General features: G+C 35.6%; 2 protein-coding genes and 1 non-coding gene across 8 annotated transcripts in view; 1 reads left to right on the top strand and 2 right to left on the bottom strand.

Annotated features, from left to right (window-relative positions):
- The window catches only part of LOC136799132 (broad substrate specificity ATP-binding cassette transporter ABCG2-like), a 29,213-nt gene that overhangs the window by 6,084 nt on the left and 7,869 nt on the right, over positions 1-15,260 (top strand). For all 6 annotated transcript variants that reach the window (XM_067055821.1, XM_067055820.1, XM_067055824.1 and 3 more), the window contains 7 exons: positions 1,683-1,888; positions 2,237-2,296; positions 3,717-3,831; positions 4,407-4,559; positions 4,949-5,106; positions 5,526-5,677; positions 5,953-6,030. In XM_067055821.1, coding sequence (XP_066911922.1) covers positions 1,683-1,888; positions 2,237-2,296; positions 3,717-3,831; positions 4,407-4,559; positions 4,949-5,106; positions 5,526-5,677; positions 5,953-6,030 — 922 coding nt within the window. The remainder of the gene's footprint in view (positions 1-1,682; positions 1,889-2,236; positions 2,297-3,716; positions 3,832-4,406; positions 4,560-4,948; positions 5,107-5,525; positions 5,678-5,952; positions 6,031-15,260) is intronic.
- LOC136799133 (uncharacterized) lies at positions 6,204-15,216 on the bottom strand. Its single transcript, XM_067055826.1, has 9 exons — positions 14,551-15,216; positions 12,554-12,859; positions 11,850-11,992; positions 11,204-11,304; positions 10,678-10,834; positions 10,227-10,290; positions 9,347-9,606; positions 8,803-8,959; positions 6,204-7,230 (listed from the first exon to the last, which is right to left on the bottom strand). The coding sequence occupies exons 1-9, from the start codon at positions 14,609-14,611 to the stop codon at positions 7,016-7,018; spliced, it is 1,464 nt and encodes a 487-aa protein (XP_066911927.1). The 5' UTR covers positions 14,612-15,216; the 3' UTR covers positions 6,204-7,015.
- Trnay-gua (transfer RNA tyrosine (anticodon GUA)) lies at positions 8,181-8,269 on the bottom strand. The gene is given in 2 exon segments: positions 8,181-8,216; positions 8,233-8,269. It is a non-coding gene; the product is annotated as a tRNA-Tyr (tRNA).

Genomic DNA, 15,260 nt, shown 5'->3' with positions numbered 1-15,260 from the left:
ACGTGATATGTTCTTTTAGTATGTTGGCTGGTGAAGATTGAGGTTAACATCGTTTATTTTATTAATTGTTGTTGTTGAAACTTGGGTTTGCCGTTGGATCATGATTTGGTAGTATCCTTCGTCATTCAAATTGATAAATATTGTACATTGAATTTACAGCAGACTCTCGCTTATTTGAACTTCTATTATTCGAATCTTTCTATAATTCGAACTTGTCTCCGTCAGGAAAAAACCCACTTAAAATACTTTCTATTTCGAATCTCTCTGTAATTCGATTCCCCATTCGAGCTTGAATTAGCGAGAGCCACTTTAGTTCGAACATCCTGTTACGCCTTGGATTCTAACTTTTAGTCACGACTTTCATAATAAAGCGACTCGTGATTTTGGCATGGTATGTAACAATTCCAAAGTTGTATAACTTTGCTTCAGGTACTAAGCCCACTATATTTTGTAGCAAAGAGCTTCATGCCAAATCCCATTCTGTCAATACTTTGTGAGAAAGTTAATTCCATATTTTAAGATGTTTGTCTTAAAGTAAACAACCATTGGTATAAAATATCAACTTCACGTGTTTTTCTATGGTTTTTGTTATATAACATTACGTCATCGTGTGTTTGCCAGATTGCCAGACTCGGTTAAAATCTTAATACCCGTTTTCTTTTATAAGAACATCCAAAATTTTTGAAGCTTTCGGCTATTCTTAACTTTTTGAGTTTTAAGCCTAAAAATATTCTTAATATGTTCTTATTTTCACCATTTTGTGATTATGGGTCTGCAAAGCCTTAAAATGTTTTTAACTTGTTCTTAAAATTTTGGCCATCGTAACCTTATGCTCTTATATAATTTGTTCTTATAAAAACGTGTATGAGAAAAAGTCTTCGAACAACCAAATAGGTTGTTCTTCTACTTGAATCTCAACCGCTGACTGTACATGTTTATGATTTTATACGAGCTTTCTAATTAATTCCCCGTTTTGAATTGCCACCAGAAGCTACATTTGAAGTTTTGCTGACAACGCCATGCTAATTGCTAATTGAATAAATAAATGTCAACGATCTTTAATTAGGAAACTATGAGAGATTTCTTTACTGTGATACAAACTTTAAAAACGAATTCGTCGTGAAATCTGAGCTAGAATAAATACGTATCCCGTCTGTTGTCGATTTTTGTTTTTGTTGATATCACAAGAAGATTGAGCAATAGTTTAACCATAGGAATGAGAATTTCAGAATGTTTTTATCATGTGATATTTGAGACTTTGTACGCTGTAGTGCTTCCATGATGTATGTTTAAGTAGTGGAATGTAAGGACATGTAGATGGTATAGCAGTTATAAGAGGTTTTAGAAAATCGTACTGAACTTCAGTATTTTAAAGACGTATACTGGATTTTGATTTAATTCAATACTTCGTTTGATTTGTTTTATTGCTTTGATCGTGGAATTTAATTTGGAATTGGAGCTCTTTGTGGAACTGTTGCGTTCGGAATTGCAATACTAATCACCTCATTAGCGGTGGTGACTGTGATTGGGTCGCCTTGTTTTGGCCTTAAAGCCTCTATCGATATTTATCAACGTATCTAGACCATAAGAAAGGGGATTTCCCGCAAACTTTCCCAGTGATCAATCAAAAACTTTGACTTTTCATATTCTTCACTTCACTTCACCTCACCATGGACGAACAGGCTGATTACAAAGATACTGACGGTCTGATTGCCAACGAGGTTCAACCAAACGGTATGGACGACCAACACGGTGCAACAACCATTTACAACGAAAAGAAGTACAGCACTTTCCGTAAAAATGAACTTGTCTTCAATGATGTCAACGTCATGATTCCCCTCAAAATCAAAGGACAAAAAACCTCCAAACAGATTCTGTCAGACTGCAGGTATTTAACATTTCATAAGCATCGGTAGAAGTTGAGGCCGGATGTGCTTATTTTTTGTTTTAGATCCAGCCATTTGAGGCTCGAGTTTTTCTTTAAATCGATTTTTAAAGCCCCGTCGCTCTTAAATTCTCATGCTAAAATAACTCCCAAATAACTGCACCTTGCCTTTTTCGTTGCAAAAAGAGACATTCTGAATTATTAAAGGAGTTTTAGACGCCAAAAAAACACCCTTGCCTCAGCAACTAATCAACTTTTGGCAAACCTCGCCTAATATGGATTTCCTGACCCAAATGATCACGTACTATACTGCTACTCGAAGTATGTGTATCTAATAATATCTTCTTTCAGCGGCATCATGAAGTCTGGTCTTAACGCAATTCTTGGACCAACCGGATCAGGCAAAACAACGTAAGATAAAGGACCAGCAATAACGTTTTGTTCAATTTGTTCCTTTCATATTATTTTTTCTCAGTTTGACAAACTCAGGTGTAGAATTCAGAAATCTCTCGTCACAAGTCTTTTGCCTTCAATTTATATATATTTTGGTTCTGCGTTAAAAAAGATTTTGATTAAAAAACGGCAATAGCGCGCTTCAACCTCAAATTAGAAACACGAGGACATTAACATGCGTAAACCTATCTCAGGGTGTCTACGGGACCTTGAAAACCTTGAAAACCTTGAATACCTTGAAAATGAACCATCCAACCTTGAAAACCTTGAAAACTATCAATTTTCTGGGAAAAACCTTGAAAACCTTGAAAAATCATTAAAAACCTTGAAAAGTACCTCTTCCTATTCATCCTTTTTATCATACAAGCTTTTCAATAGGGCAGTGGCTGCCATGTTTTTCTCTAGAATTGCGAATTGAGGTATATCTCCATCTCTTCTACTAGCCTTTCAATGAAGTAGGTTTTTTTTTCTTTTTTTCTATCGATTGTCATAGGTTCTACCAGGTTAATCTTAAAGGTTGAGATTAGTTTTGAGTTTGAATGCTTTTATCTTTGAGTTCTTTTTTCATTCTTTACTGTTACCGTTTTATTACATTAAAGTTTGGAGCCATACAGGGTGGGTAAAAAAAGTTGCGAGACAAAAATGTGCTTCTTGAATAATAATTAGTGCCATTGAAATTCCAAAACTTTGAAAGTTAAATTCTGAAAAAATCACAAAGATTTCTGAAAAAAGATTCAAAATATCATGAAAATCTATAATTTTATAGCCAATTATTAAAAAGTTCTCAAATTTTAGTCTGGATACCACCTTTTTGGTATTTTAGTATCCATGGTTTTTTTCTGGGTATGCCACCACGTCACTAAACATCATGATGTCCTAGATTTTAGTACCGACCCCACTGTAAAAAATTGGCTTTTGATTGATGGGTCGAATGCATAAAGGGGGCTGCACTGAAATTTCTATAGGATTTCCTATGGGGAGACTCTGAATTTTCAAATATATTTCCTGAGGGGGCTACCACGTAGGGGTTTTCCCAATGTATTACAAGAACAACTACGGCACAATTAAGATAAATGGAATTTCTTATTCGCTAATTTTTTGCCTGACCAATCTTTCTGCCTACCCTGTATGGCTCATTATGTCTAAAAGATGCAAAAGTTCTATTTGCCTATCTTTTTCACGATAGTATCTTACAAAACTTTTCTGACAATCTGTCAACTGAGGATAAAAAAACCTTGAAAAATGCCAAAAACTTTGCCAAAAAACCTTGAAAAACCACTTAAAAATGGCCCAAAGAACCTTGAAAACCTTGAAAATCCCAAAATAAAATCCGTAGACACCCTGTATCTGAGTATTGAAAGTTTTCATTACTATTCAGCTTACTGGACGTGCTTGCAGGACGTAAAGACAAATCTCAATACTCTGGCAACGTACTCATCAATGGCTCTTTTCAAAAACGTGATTTTCGGTTGGAATCTGGATTCGTTGTCCAGGTACATGTTTTTTTTTATAAGCATAACGCTTATAAGCATATGAAGGCTCAGATTTGCAGAATTCCTAAGCATAACATGAGCATATATGTCAGCCTAAAATATTTTTCAAGTGGTAATTTTTATATGTTGTTGTTTCATTTTTAACTGGTTTGGTAGAGGTCTAGTAAAATATAAGACATTCCACGGCTAGCTACATTCCACTTCTTCCAAAATCTGAACAATTTTTTTACAAAATTTCTGAAATTTCATTAAAAAACTTGGCTCGGGGTGAATCATAAGCATAATTCTTAAGCATATAATAAGCATAAACTATGCCTGGATGCTTTGAGAACTTTTAAGCATACACGAGCCTGACCAAGGGGCATACACTTGCTTATAAAAAAAAAAACATGTAGGTGCTGTTTCGGAATTATTTTGTTTTGGTTTTGAAAATTTTTTTCGTCTGTGAAAGACTTAGAATCGACAAAGTCCTCGCCTTGAAAACCAACCCGGTCAAACTATTATTTAGGCTTCTTAATTGGTTTTTTGATCATCTCTTGTTGGCTTGGCTATAATATTATCAATTTTTTTTTCAGGAAGACATTGTTATGGGAACGATGACGGTTCGTGAAAATCTAGCTTTTTCAGCTGCTTTACGATTACCGAAGGAATTTACGAAAGAAGAACGTGAGAGACGAGTCAATCAAACAATACAAGATCTTGGTTTGTTCCGCTGTGCAGAAACTAGGGTTAGTTTTATTCAGTTTATACATCTATGTATAATAAGTTTTCCCTCTACTGTAGATTTCCCCTCTCCCTTCTGGAACATTCAAAAAGAGCTCTCAAACTTTTCCAAAAAGAAATGTTCCGTAATCGCTTATGAGTGATTTTCCCAGAAATCGTAGAAAGGATTTCACTTTCAAGGCGTCATTTTAATTTTGACGTAATTGCAGGATGGTTTCGTAATATACTAAAAAAGTGCAATAAGTAAAGTCTACGTACTGGTCTATGATAAACTGTAACGCGATTCGATTTTGGCGTCATTGTTGATAGGTCATCACTTAACGTTTTTTCTATTTTCTCGAATATTCAGTACGTATCGCTTTCGCAATTAAATTGTATTGTTCTTATTTCGAAGGTTGGTACGGACGAAACGCGAGGTGTATCCGGAGGGGAACGACGTCGTACAAGCATCGGAATGGAACTGATCACGCAGCCACAGTTCTTGTTTTTAGATGAACCGACAACCGGACTGGATGCTTCCACGGCTAGTTCTGTTATGATGCTTTTAAAAAGGTTCGTTCTTTTTTCTTCTACTCTTCTCGGATGTTTGAGGTGCCGTTGTATGTGTGTTTTGTTATAAGAACCAGCTTATTTTGGCGAGCTTTGGTTATGCTCTGTTTTTCTTTTGCAATCTTTTTTTTTACAAATTTACTGAAGGAATTTTGGTCTACTGAGAGGTCTTTTTTTTATCTTTTACGTTTTCGAACGACCGGTTTACATGGTTCCCCAAAAAATAGGTTAGTTGTAAATTAGTTTCTATTGACTATTGACTATTGATGACCTAGGTGTCCTGACCTCTATTTAAAACCCGAGACTACATTATATCTGCCATCTTTGATCATATTTTCATGAGTATAGGTACCGCTGGACTTAGGAATAAGTAATTGTCTTCAGGGTTTATAAAGATTTGTTTGTGACCATTCCATTTCCAGGCAATGCGAGAAAGGTCGGACCATCATATTCTCCATCCATCAACCGCGATATTCAGTATTCAAGCAATTCGACACTCTAACTCTTCTTTCTGCTGGTGAAATGGTTTATCATGGCGATCCGAATAACGCAATCACTTACTTCAAAGATTTAGGTTAGTCTGTTTAGCTCGAACCTATTTAATTCGAATTTCTCTATAACTCGAACAAGTTTTATGGTCCCATCCGTTAATAATGCCTTACAAACCTTACTCCATAGCTCGAAATTCCCTTAACACGAACAAATTTGTTAGTGAGTGTTCGAGTTCATAACACGTCACGTCTATTTCAATTGTGACTTTTTCGAATGGTTGGATCCCTGGTGTCCTGTTAGTAACACAAAGCGTTTCAGTTACTCTTTCCATATCATCTTTTCATTTCTTTACAACAGGATACCCGTGTGAAACATACAACAATCCTGCCGACCATTTTTTGGACATTATTGCCGGTAACGAAAAGGAACAAAGAGGTTTGTGTTTTGTTTGGCAGTATTTTAAAATAATTACTGGAATGGATCACAGATATCATATTCATTTACACTCTAGATAGCCTAACTGCTTATAGATTCCCCGTGGAAGTGTGCCCAGTTTTGAGATCGATAAGTCCGCCACATTGTCTTTTAATTTACCTTGGTAAGATTTTCGAACGTTCGAATTTCTAAACATTTAAATCGGGCTGTGTGCGACCAGAATTGAAACAAGAAGGCGGACTAATCAGCTCTAAAACTGGACACGGTACCATTTTTATGGAGAGCCTGATCCATTCATGTAGTTTTGGGCTATGAGCCAGCAGACTAATATTATTTATATGCTATCTTAAAACCTCCCATTTCGCATGGAATTGTTTAATGGACAAATCCAAAAGGATGTCCGAGCTATTTAAAACAATTCTTAAAAAACTTACATTGGCATACTAACACATATTTTATAAAAACATTTTTATGGTCGATTCTCCATAAAATTTCTTGCTTAAAATGCTGACCAAATTTCCACCTCAAGGAACGTGGTTGATGGTTAATCGAGAATAAACCAACATCGGTATTTCTCTATTGTACAAATCAACAGCTGACGGTTGTATCCGAGAGGTACAATATCGTTGACGTCTTCACTTCTTCGAGAAAAGTTGTTAAAAATTTGCCATTACTGGCAAAAACCGGTTGTTTCCATAGAAATCATTACGAAATGAATACCATGAATTGATTTCTCAAGGAATGATACGCAAACTCAGACCATGTTCGCAGGTAACGGTCCCGTTTCGCTCCGAAACGAAGTGAAGCCATTCTATTGGTTAGAAATGACGTAAAACTTGAATTCACCAATAGAATGGCTTCATTTTGTTTCGAAATGAAACGGAACCGTAGCGTGTGAACGTGGTTTCATTCCTTACAGACATTCTACCGTCTCCTAACTGTCGATTCGACGTCACTGGGCGCTAGGCACAACGTTGTGTTTGGACTAGTAGTCATACTCAATCCTCATATCATCCGAACGTTTTTTCCGTAAACATACAATCCCATTACTACTTTGAAGTTGTTTCAGTATAGAAGTACATTTATCACTTATGCTTGTACATTCCCCTTGCATGTCTTCCAACACCTGTTGAAAGTCACATTTATAACGTGCACGCCATTCGGACAGAGAAATATCTTCGTGGGGGTTGTACTTCTTCACTGAAAATGAAAAAAAGGAGAATACCAATTATCAAAGCCAGTACACATTTTTTTATAAGAGCATCCAAAATTTTTGAAGCCTTTGGATGTTCTCAATAACTTTTTGAGTTTTAAGCCTAATAATGTTCTTAACATGTTCTTACTTTGACCATTTTTTTGAATATTTTTGACCATTTTCCTAAGAAATAGGGTGTTTTTCAGTCCACAAAGTCTTAAATCTTCTTAACTTGTTCTTAACATTTTGGCCAGCGAAGCCTTATGTTCTTATATAGTTTGTTCTTATAAAAAAAACGTGTATTAAAACCAGCAGAAACTCAGTGTTCAAATTTCTGTTGTTTTTTGTATTTTCGAAGTCGAGAGCCGTTATCAATATTTCTATTTGCTCGGCCAAGCTTCCTGTAATCTGAATTGTTTGTCAAGCTTAATTCGATCTCCACGATGTCATCTTTAAAGATCAATTGAAGCAATCGATGTGGTGTCGTCACTTAGAGTCGACCAGGTTGGTTAGGCCGGAAAAGTGGGATAGATCACTCGTGTTGTCATTGGAACTGTTTTTGACAAATCAAAAATAGCTACAGCTAAAGATTGCTGAAAATAGCAGTCACCAGTTCTCATTGTTCCACGTTAAATATCAATGCTTTCTATCTAAAAACGTACCACCAGATTCGAACGGAGAGTCAAAAGATGTTGTGAGTGGCCTTTTTGTATTTCTTTTTAGTTAGGTTTAAGAAAATTTGCTGCTGTATTACCATCATAAAAGGTTCTTAAATTCTGTATTTGACTCTTTATTAAAAAGATGAAAGGATCCGATGATGGGAGAAGAATCTCTCGAAACGTAGCCAAACGTAAATCTCGTGATCCAAGCCACGATAAACTTCCAATATGAAAGAATCTGATATACACCAAGTGAAAAAGAAATCTCGTTAGAAAAAAAAATCATAGAAAATTAGTCCTTCGAGCCGGATTTGAACCAGCGACCTAAGGATATCTGCTCATTCACATCTACAGTCCTCCGCTCTACCAACTGAGCTATCGAAGGTTATGTGAGAATGGGATAATTTTCATAGATATTCTTAGATATTAACTGGTTAATTGTCCACAACCAATTAATGTAATTTTCTCTTCTTAATTACATTTCATTCATTTCTACTTGCAACAACTAATCTTAAAACAGTTCCAAACACCCTAATAGCTGTACCGGATTGATTCCGTTGATCGCACTGTTACAGAGAAAAAATTATACCCCGAAGTTCTTTGACGTATGTTTTTTTTTAGCTCTTTGATAACTTTTATCTGTATTCATTGCATAAATCCCTCCTACGTAGGATTTGAAGCCGCTAAATCCCCAAATCCTTGAGCGGCCCGCGTGGTTTTTGTACAAATTTCAGATTGAAAGTAAACTTTTTCGCCAGATTTCAAAAAATATACCACTCGAAAACAAAGAAACCGCTAAATTTAATCCATAGTCAAAAATACGGCGTATATTCTAAGGCTTCGCTTTTGCTTGGCTAAGAAAGGTTAAAGATTCGCTTCTAACCATTCGGGCTTTTACTTCATTTGTACAATACTCACGTTTTTCCATTTGTCTTTTTCTAATATCCCATATCGTGCCAAAGAAAGCTGCCACCACTAATATTCCAATCACACCAGTTACGATATAGAAAAATGAAGGACTCTTAACATCAATCAAATTGTTCGATTTCTCTGCTGCAGCACTCGTCGTGGAAACCTAATAAAAGAATTATAGCACAACATTTTTCTTCGGTGAAATTTCGACGTGATCCCAATGAATCATTATCATTATCCAAGAATAAAACAATTAAGCCATATTCTTTGACCCCCAAGATGCTTCCCCTAGTAAAAAATAGGAAGATGCTCGAAGAGTTTTCGGGTCAGACCTGAGGTTGCTTAACATTCTAGCTCATTTTCTAAAAATTTTGCTTTGACCAACCCTGATATTATACCAGCACAGTAACTATGAACTTTGTGAACATTAGACGCCTCTGACCCTGTTCTAATCTTTTTGCCTCCTGAAAGTTGAGCCACAAGTCATGTATCTGTGGCAAGATTAGTACTTTTATCGCAATAACCCATGGAAGGAAGAGAACCTACATACCTCTAATAATTGTACGTTCTGTCGTATAATCTCTGATATTTCATTCTGTCTTGAAAACACATAATCTCGCACACAATCTGAGAAGCGAACACCTTCGTTTAAAAACACCACACCATAACTTGTGATATATTCAATGACCATTTGTCTCTTGAACGATTTCAGTTGTTCTTCATATTCGGCTGCTATGTAACTATCGATTAAGATACCACGAACTTCACGGCGTTTTAAAGCATCTATGACTTCATTTATCGTTGGAAATGCTACAAATATATTGATTTGCCCAACAGAGGTTAAAAGACGGTGCAACTTTCATAGCTACAACCATGGGCAAAAGATTGTAGACTTTTCAAAAATCCATGAAATAAAGCCAATGATGTTTTTTTGATCCACACAATATTGAAGGAAATGAATGTCGTCACCTTCAGGCCTTTTTTGGTCTGAGATTGAAGACTCGACGAGTTTTCCTCTTCATCTCCTTCGAGAAAACAACTAACTAGACCATATTTGAGGAGGTTCCTTCATGAAAAACAACTTTTCAGAGCTCTCTGGTGCACCTACAATCTGTGTGGCCGAGGTTCACCCATTTTCAGTCCTTGGAAGTCTTGGAAGTCCAAAAATCATACGGACTGAAGTCATAAGGACTCCTGGCAAGCATATTGATATTTTCTGCCAATGAATTTCCCCAAGTGTGAAAAAGATTGACACTTTTAGGGATTTTTTTAAAAGTTTTACAAACCTTTGTTCCACCATTGTAGCTTGGTTTAGAAAACTCAGAAATCCTTTTAAAACTCTCAAAATCTTTAAATGACCTATATATTGTTACTATCATTGAACTCTTTTGAACGCCTTTGGCTCTTTCAGGAAATAAGGAAGGATTTACCTTGAGGCATTGAATTTCGTTTCATGGCAAACCGATGTTCTTCGCTTTCAGTTAGGACGCCAACCTAAAAGAAATTGGGAAAGGAGATTCAAAAGGTTTAAAGAGGGCGTTCCTTCATAACAGACACCTCTTTCTGAACCTTATATAACCACTTTTTTCTATTTACTCTCTAAAGCTATCTGATGCAATCGATATTTTGCCGTGAATAGTGCAGTATTCTTGGACTCGCCGACTTTTGGTTGTTTTCCCAATATCCTTTGTGAATCTTTTGTGCTTTCCTTAGACTGAAAGGAACAGTCGGCACTTCAAACCAATCGGCCATCATTCAACAATTATAAAGAAACTTTTTTACAAAAAGGTTGACCAAACAGCTCAAAGGAAATTAATGCTCAAGAGTTCGAATAAAAACAAATTTTTAGTGTGTGAATGGAGTGTTATTTGTTGTTTTTACCTTGGTTGCCGTCAGAGACACGTCTTCCGTCATACAAATGGACGTCAAAACCGTCGTCATGTAGGACGTGAATAATGCACAGCTTGCAACTCCTGTGATCACCCATACAATGCTGAATATACGACCAGGTTTCGTCTTTGGACATATATCGCCGTATCTAGAAATGAAAGTTTCAGGTCTCAAGTCTTTCATTCTTTGATGTGGGTTTTAGTCTCAAAATGCATTTTGGATTTTCAAATTCGATTAAATACCCCCTCCCCCTACTTTTTTCCGAAAATATGGAAGCTTTATTTGATTGCTATTTTAAAGTGCTGGTTCCGCCAGAACCAACTCCAACGCCAATTTCAACTAAATTATTGATTACAAGAACTAGAAAATATGTTTTAAGTTAAAGTTCAATCTGTGGAATATTTACTTTTGTAAAAACAAAAGTATAAGTCAGAAATTATCTTGTGGTGAAAAGGTGAAAAGACTCCACACTTCTACTAAAAAACTATAACTCAAGAATGTAACTTAATTAACTCACCCAACTGTAGTCATGGAAACAAAGGCCCACCAAATTCCTGCCCAGACCCCTTGATGAAAAGCAGGATACTCTTCACCATCCAGAGAGAGACTAATCATCTCCTGAAAGCAAGTCAAATGATCAAGTCAAACAAAGAGAGATTCAGACCAAAGCTAACAAGACATCAGATTGCTGTGCTTTACTAAGGCCAGTCTACGAGTTCTATATGGAAGAATGGGGAAAAATCTCTAAAAAGTTTTGTATTGGTAGGTGGCCAACCTTTAGGATGCTAGCGTCTTTCTTAGGACGCAATCTCATGTGATTGGTTCGAAAGGATATTGAGACTTTTTTGAGAGGTAAGGGACCCGCGAATTAGGCCTGGCAAAAGTTTTTGCGGCCAGAAACTATGACGTTATTCGCAAAACTCGTAACCCCCAAATAAGGGAAAAATTGACAATTTTTCAAAGTTAAATTCAACATAAAGTGATTGTTATCATCGAATGGAGTATGACTATATTGAAAAGAAGTTACTAAAAAAATGAGACCTCTTTGATTAAAGAGCTTATTATGATACAGGAATATAATTTAACTTGGCAATATACACTATCGTCACACTCGACAACAGGTCAAAGTTGTGATTTTAATCGAGGGTGAAAAAGCTACCTACAATTAGAGCATATATAGAACCAGAGATAGCCACAAGGACCAGCAGCAGAGCAAAGACAGACCATGACGGCATCAAAGCATTCATTATCTCTTTACCAATGCTGGATTCTCCAACAACGTAAAATGCTAAACCAGGGCTTTGTACTGAAAAATTGAATAAAGATGACTGTCAAAGAGAATGGTGCATCAAGGAGCATTTGAAATGGGAAATGAAAGCACAGATTTTGACCATAGATTTATAAAGCCCGACGGGCTAGATGGAGTGCTTTAAGCTCTTCCAAGTAAAAAAAAGTGAATATATCGTAAAAAAATATTGCTGCTATTGTTTTCGAAAACCCGCGAAGCTTCTGATTGGTCAAGCGCTGAAATTCTATTGTAATGTCACGTGACTTAGGTAGGATTTTCTACCTAACCTCGGCACACTTTTCAGCAAAAGCACGATATCTTGCCCTTTGGGCTTTAAAAATCTATGATTTTGACCCATATCGTAAAGTTCCGAAAGCTGATAATATGTAATTTTAAAACTTCCCAAATGTGCAAAATCTCTTGTCTTATCTTATCATGTTGAAAAATTGTTCAAATGTTATTAAAGATGGTTTGATGGCTTTTTTGTGGAAAGCAGGAATTCGAATAATCATTCAAAATTATCCATGAATTAGACGTTAAATTGACTAAAAAAATATGAAAAAAACTAGATATACTTACCTATTGATACGAAAGGGTTATGCAAATGTTTTTTGCTTTTATGATCTTTCTGAATAGGTAGTGCAAAATGTATGGTGAAATTCTTCAGTATTTCTATAACTTGTCCCTGTGTTTCGAATTGCTGATCATAATCAATTTGGAATTCTCCACGACAACATGCCCGCATTGCTTTCTCGAAAATCTGCGGAATGATTCCTTCGCTGGTCCGGTTAGTCCGTGATATATTTATAAATGGCATTTCTATACGGTACGCTCCGCTTAATGTGTCTAAACAACTGGGTTTACCAGAAAATCCAGCCAAACAAACTGAAAAACAGAAAGAAATAACAATCAAAGTATAACTGTCAATAGATGTGACTCATTCTTATTTATGAGAATAATTAAAAACAGCTCCAGTCTCGGATTTCAAAGTTGAAACTGAAATGCTGTTGATTTTAAATGATTTCATTTTAAAGTCTCCAGGTAAATCATGTCATAAAAGTTCGAAAAACCAGGGATATGTTATAGCGTAGCTGGATGAAGGACGAGAATTCCTTAGCGGATTGCTTCTTTGTCTTTTCTATTGTAAACTGTTCATAATAGAAATCCATCTCTGTCCCCTTGAGTGTTCTGTTTTTATAAGAAAAATGAAGCAGACATAGTATTCATGCAGTACGTTTGCCTATATTTTGCTATGATGTTCCCGCTTTTCATCAAAATAATATTTGCAAAAGATACCCCAAAAGCTTCTTTGTAAATGAAATCTAATTTTATCAGCGTGTGTTATGAATTTGAGAAGCTTTCATGATTTCTCTTTAAAAATTTCGGATGTAAATATTTTGACAAATATTGTTTCAATTGACTTGAAATTTTTTCCATAATCAGACATACCGACTTGCTATCTGAAAATATCAGTTAGAAAGTGAGGCACCCCGCGGTGTAGCGCGGTATTTCAAATGAAAAAGAGCTATTTATAATCTACAGAAGAAATTTCTTATAACTTTACTAATGAAAACAATGTTTTTCATTTTTTTAAATTGTCATTCACCAATGTTTTACAGACCCTCTTGATAATTAAAAGTTTTTAATCGTGAACAATAAATGCAGCAGCCGAATCATTGGCTAAAAAGAAATCCAAATTTCACGAATTTGTAATTAAAAAAGTTTAATATCATATCAAATTTTAATGTCAGGGACAGAGATAGAACAAGGCTTTTTCAAATGTGCGTTATCCAGCTACGCTATAACATATCCCTGGAAAAACTAAGAACATCCAATGCTGAGCCAAAATTTACTGGTTCTTATGTAAATCTAGCGAGCACCTCACTAAAAACCGGAATTTTTCATCTCGTTTCTTAATTGCGTAAAAAACGCGGGTGACGTCTAGTTAGGCTAATGTAAATCGTGTCGAACATAATTGAATATGACATATGACGTAATCACATAACAAATCTGCGAACACCATATTCTGCTCCAAAGCTATTGTTATGGGCTATAATGGAGCCTTGGCCTTTAGAGTGACTACGTACCATGTGCGAGGATATCAGAATCTGCTCGGAGATTAAATATAATAGTGTCTAAATGTCTAAATGTCTGAATTTACGATGACCTCACAGAGATTCAAACTCGAACTTTGAAAGACTTTGAAAGACCTTTGAAAGACTTTCAAAGACAAAGACTTTGAAAGACTTTGAAAGACTTTGAAAGACTTTGAAAGACTTTGAAAGACTTTGAAAGACTTTGAACAGACTCCTTTGAAAGACTTTGAAAATTTTGTCCTCGATCAGAAATGCACTACAGTTTCAATCCCACGGGGAAATTGACTTAGTTTTCAACCCCATTTGAAATTCAAAGGATTGTACTTCAAAGTTGTCTCCAGTGGATTTTCTAAGCTTGAAGTTATAAGAATTTTTTCCTATTGGGTTTTTGATAGCAATTTCCATGCCCACTGTGGGAAGAAGTTCCACCGGGGCTGCGAGACAGGGGTGTATTCCATTTATATCTGATATTTTACTTACTTTTCATCATTAGAACCATCAAAAATACAAACAGAACTTTCCCATAAATCCAATCCATCATTTAAAGGTTCTAAAATTTCACTTGGGTATTTCAAGTCCTCGAATCCACGTTTGAACGATGCTTGTGAAAAAAAATAATGCTTTGCTCAAATATTTCTTCCTGTTAGCTACAATGTATTCCATTCAAATTCCAATTTATATGAAAAATTTCACGTTTGATCAAATCTGGTCTCATAAATTACCGGTCATTGCACGCAATTTCATATTTTATAAGACCACCATCATCATATCGAATGTATATTTGCTTTTGAGTTTACATCAGTTATTGAGTAAAGGGAAAAAATCCTGACACTTCAAATCTATTTTCTTTCTCACTCTCAAGTGAGAGACATTCTAGGACAATCTCAGCAGGTGGTACCAAGCGCCGTCGTTATTATAATATACCCTTCTACTTTCTTTTCTTCTTCTTTCTTTATATATTTATTATTTTTAATCAACTCAACCCCACTCTTCTCTTCGTATCTTTCATATATCCATTCGTGGTTTTCAAATCCCAATAGAATAAGATTATGATTTCCAATCCTTGTTTTTCTTCTTTTTCCCTTCTTTATTTTACAATTTTAATACTGTTATAGGTTTTCTATCGAACGAAAATAATGTTTTTTAGATCGTCTTGTTATCTCATCAACACTCAATTTTATATTTACGAG

The sequence above is a fragment of the Clytia hemisphaerica genome, unplaced genomic scaffold (assembly GCF_902728285.1).
Source record: "Clytia hemisphaerica strain Z4C2 unplaced genomic scaffold, Clytia hemisphaerica genome assembly, whole genome shotgun sequence".
NCBI lineage: Eukaryota > Metazoa > Cnidaria > Hydrozoa > Leptothecata > Clytiidae > Clytia > Clytia hemisphaerica.
The sequence above is the reverse complement of the archived record's forward strand: the minus strand, read 5'-3'. Positions and strand labels throughout refer to the sequence as shown.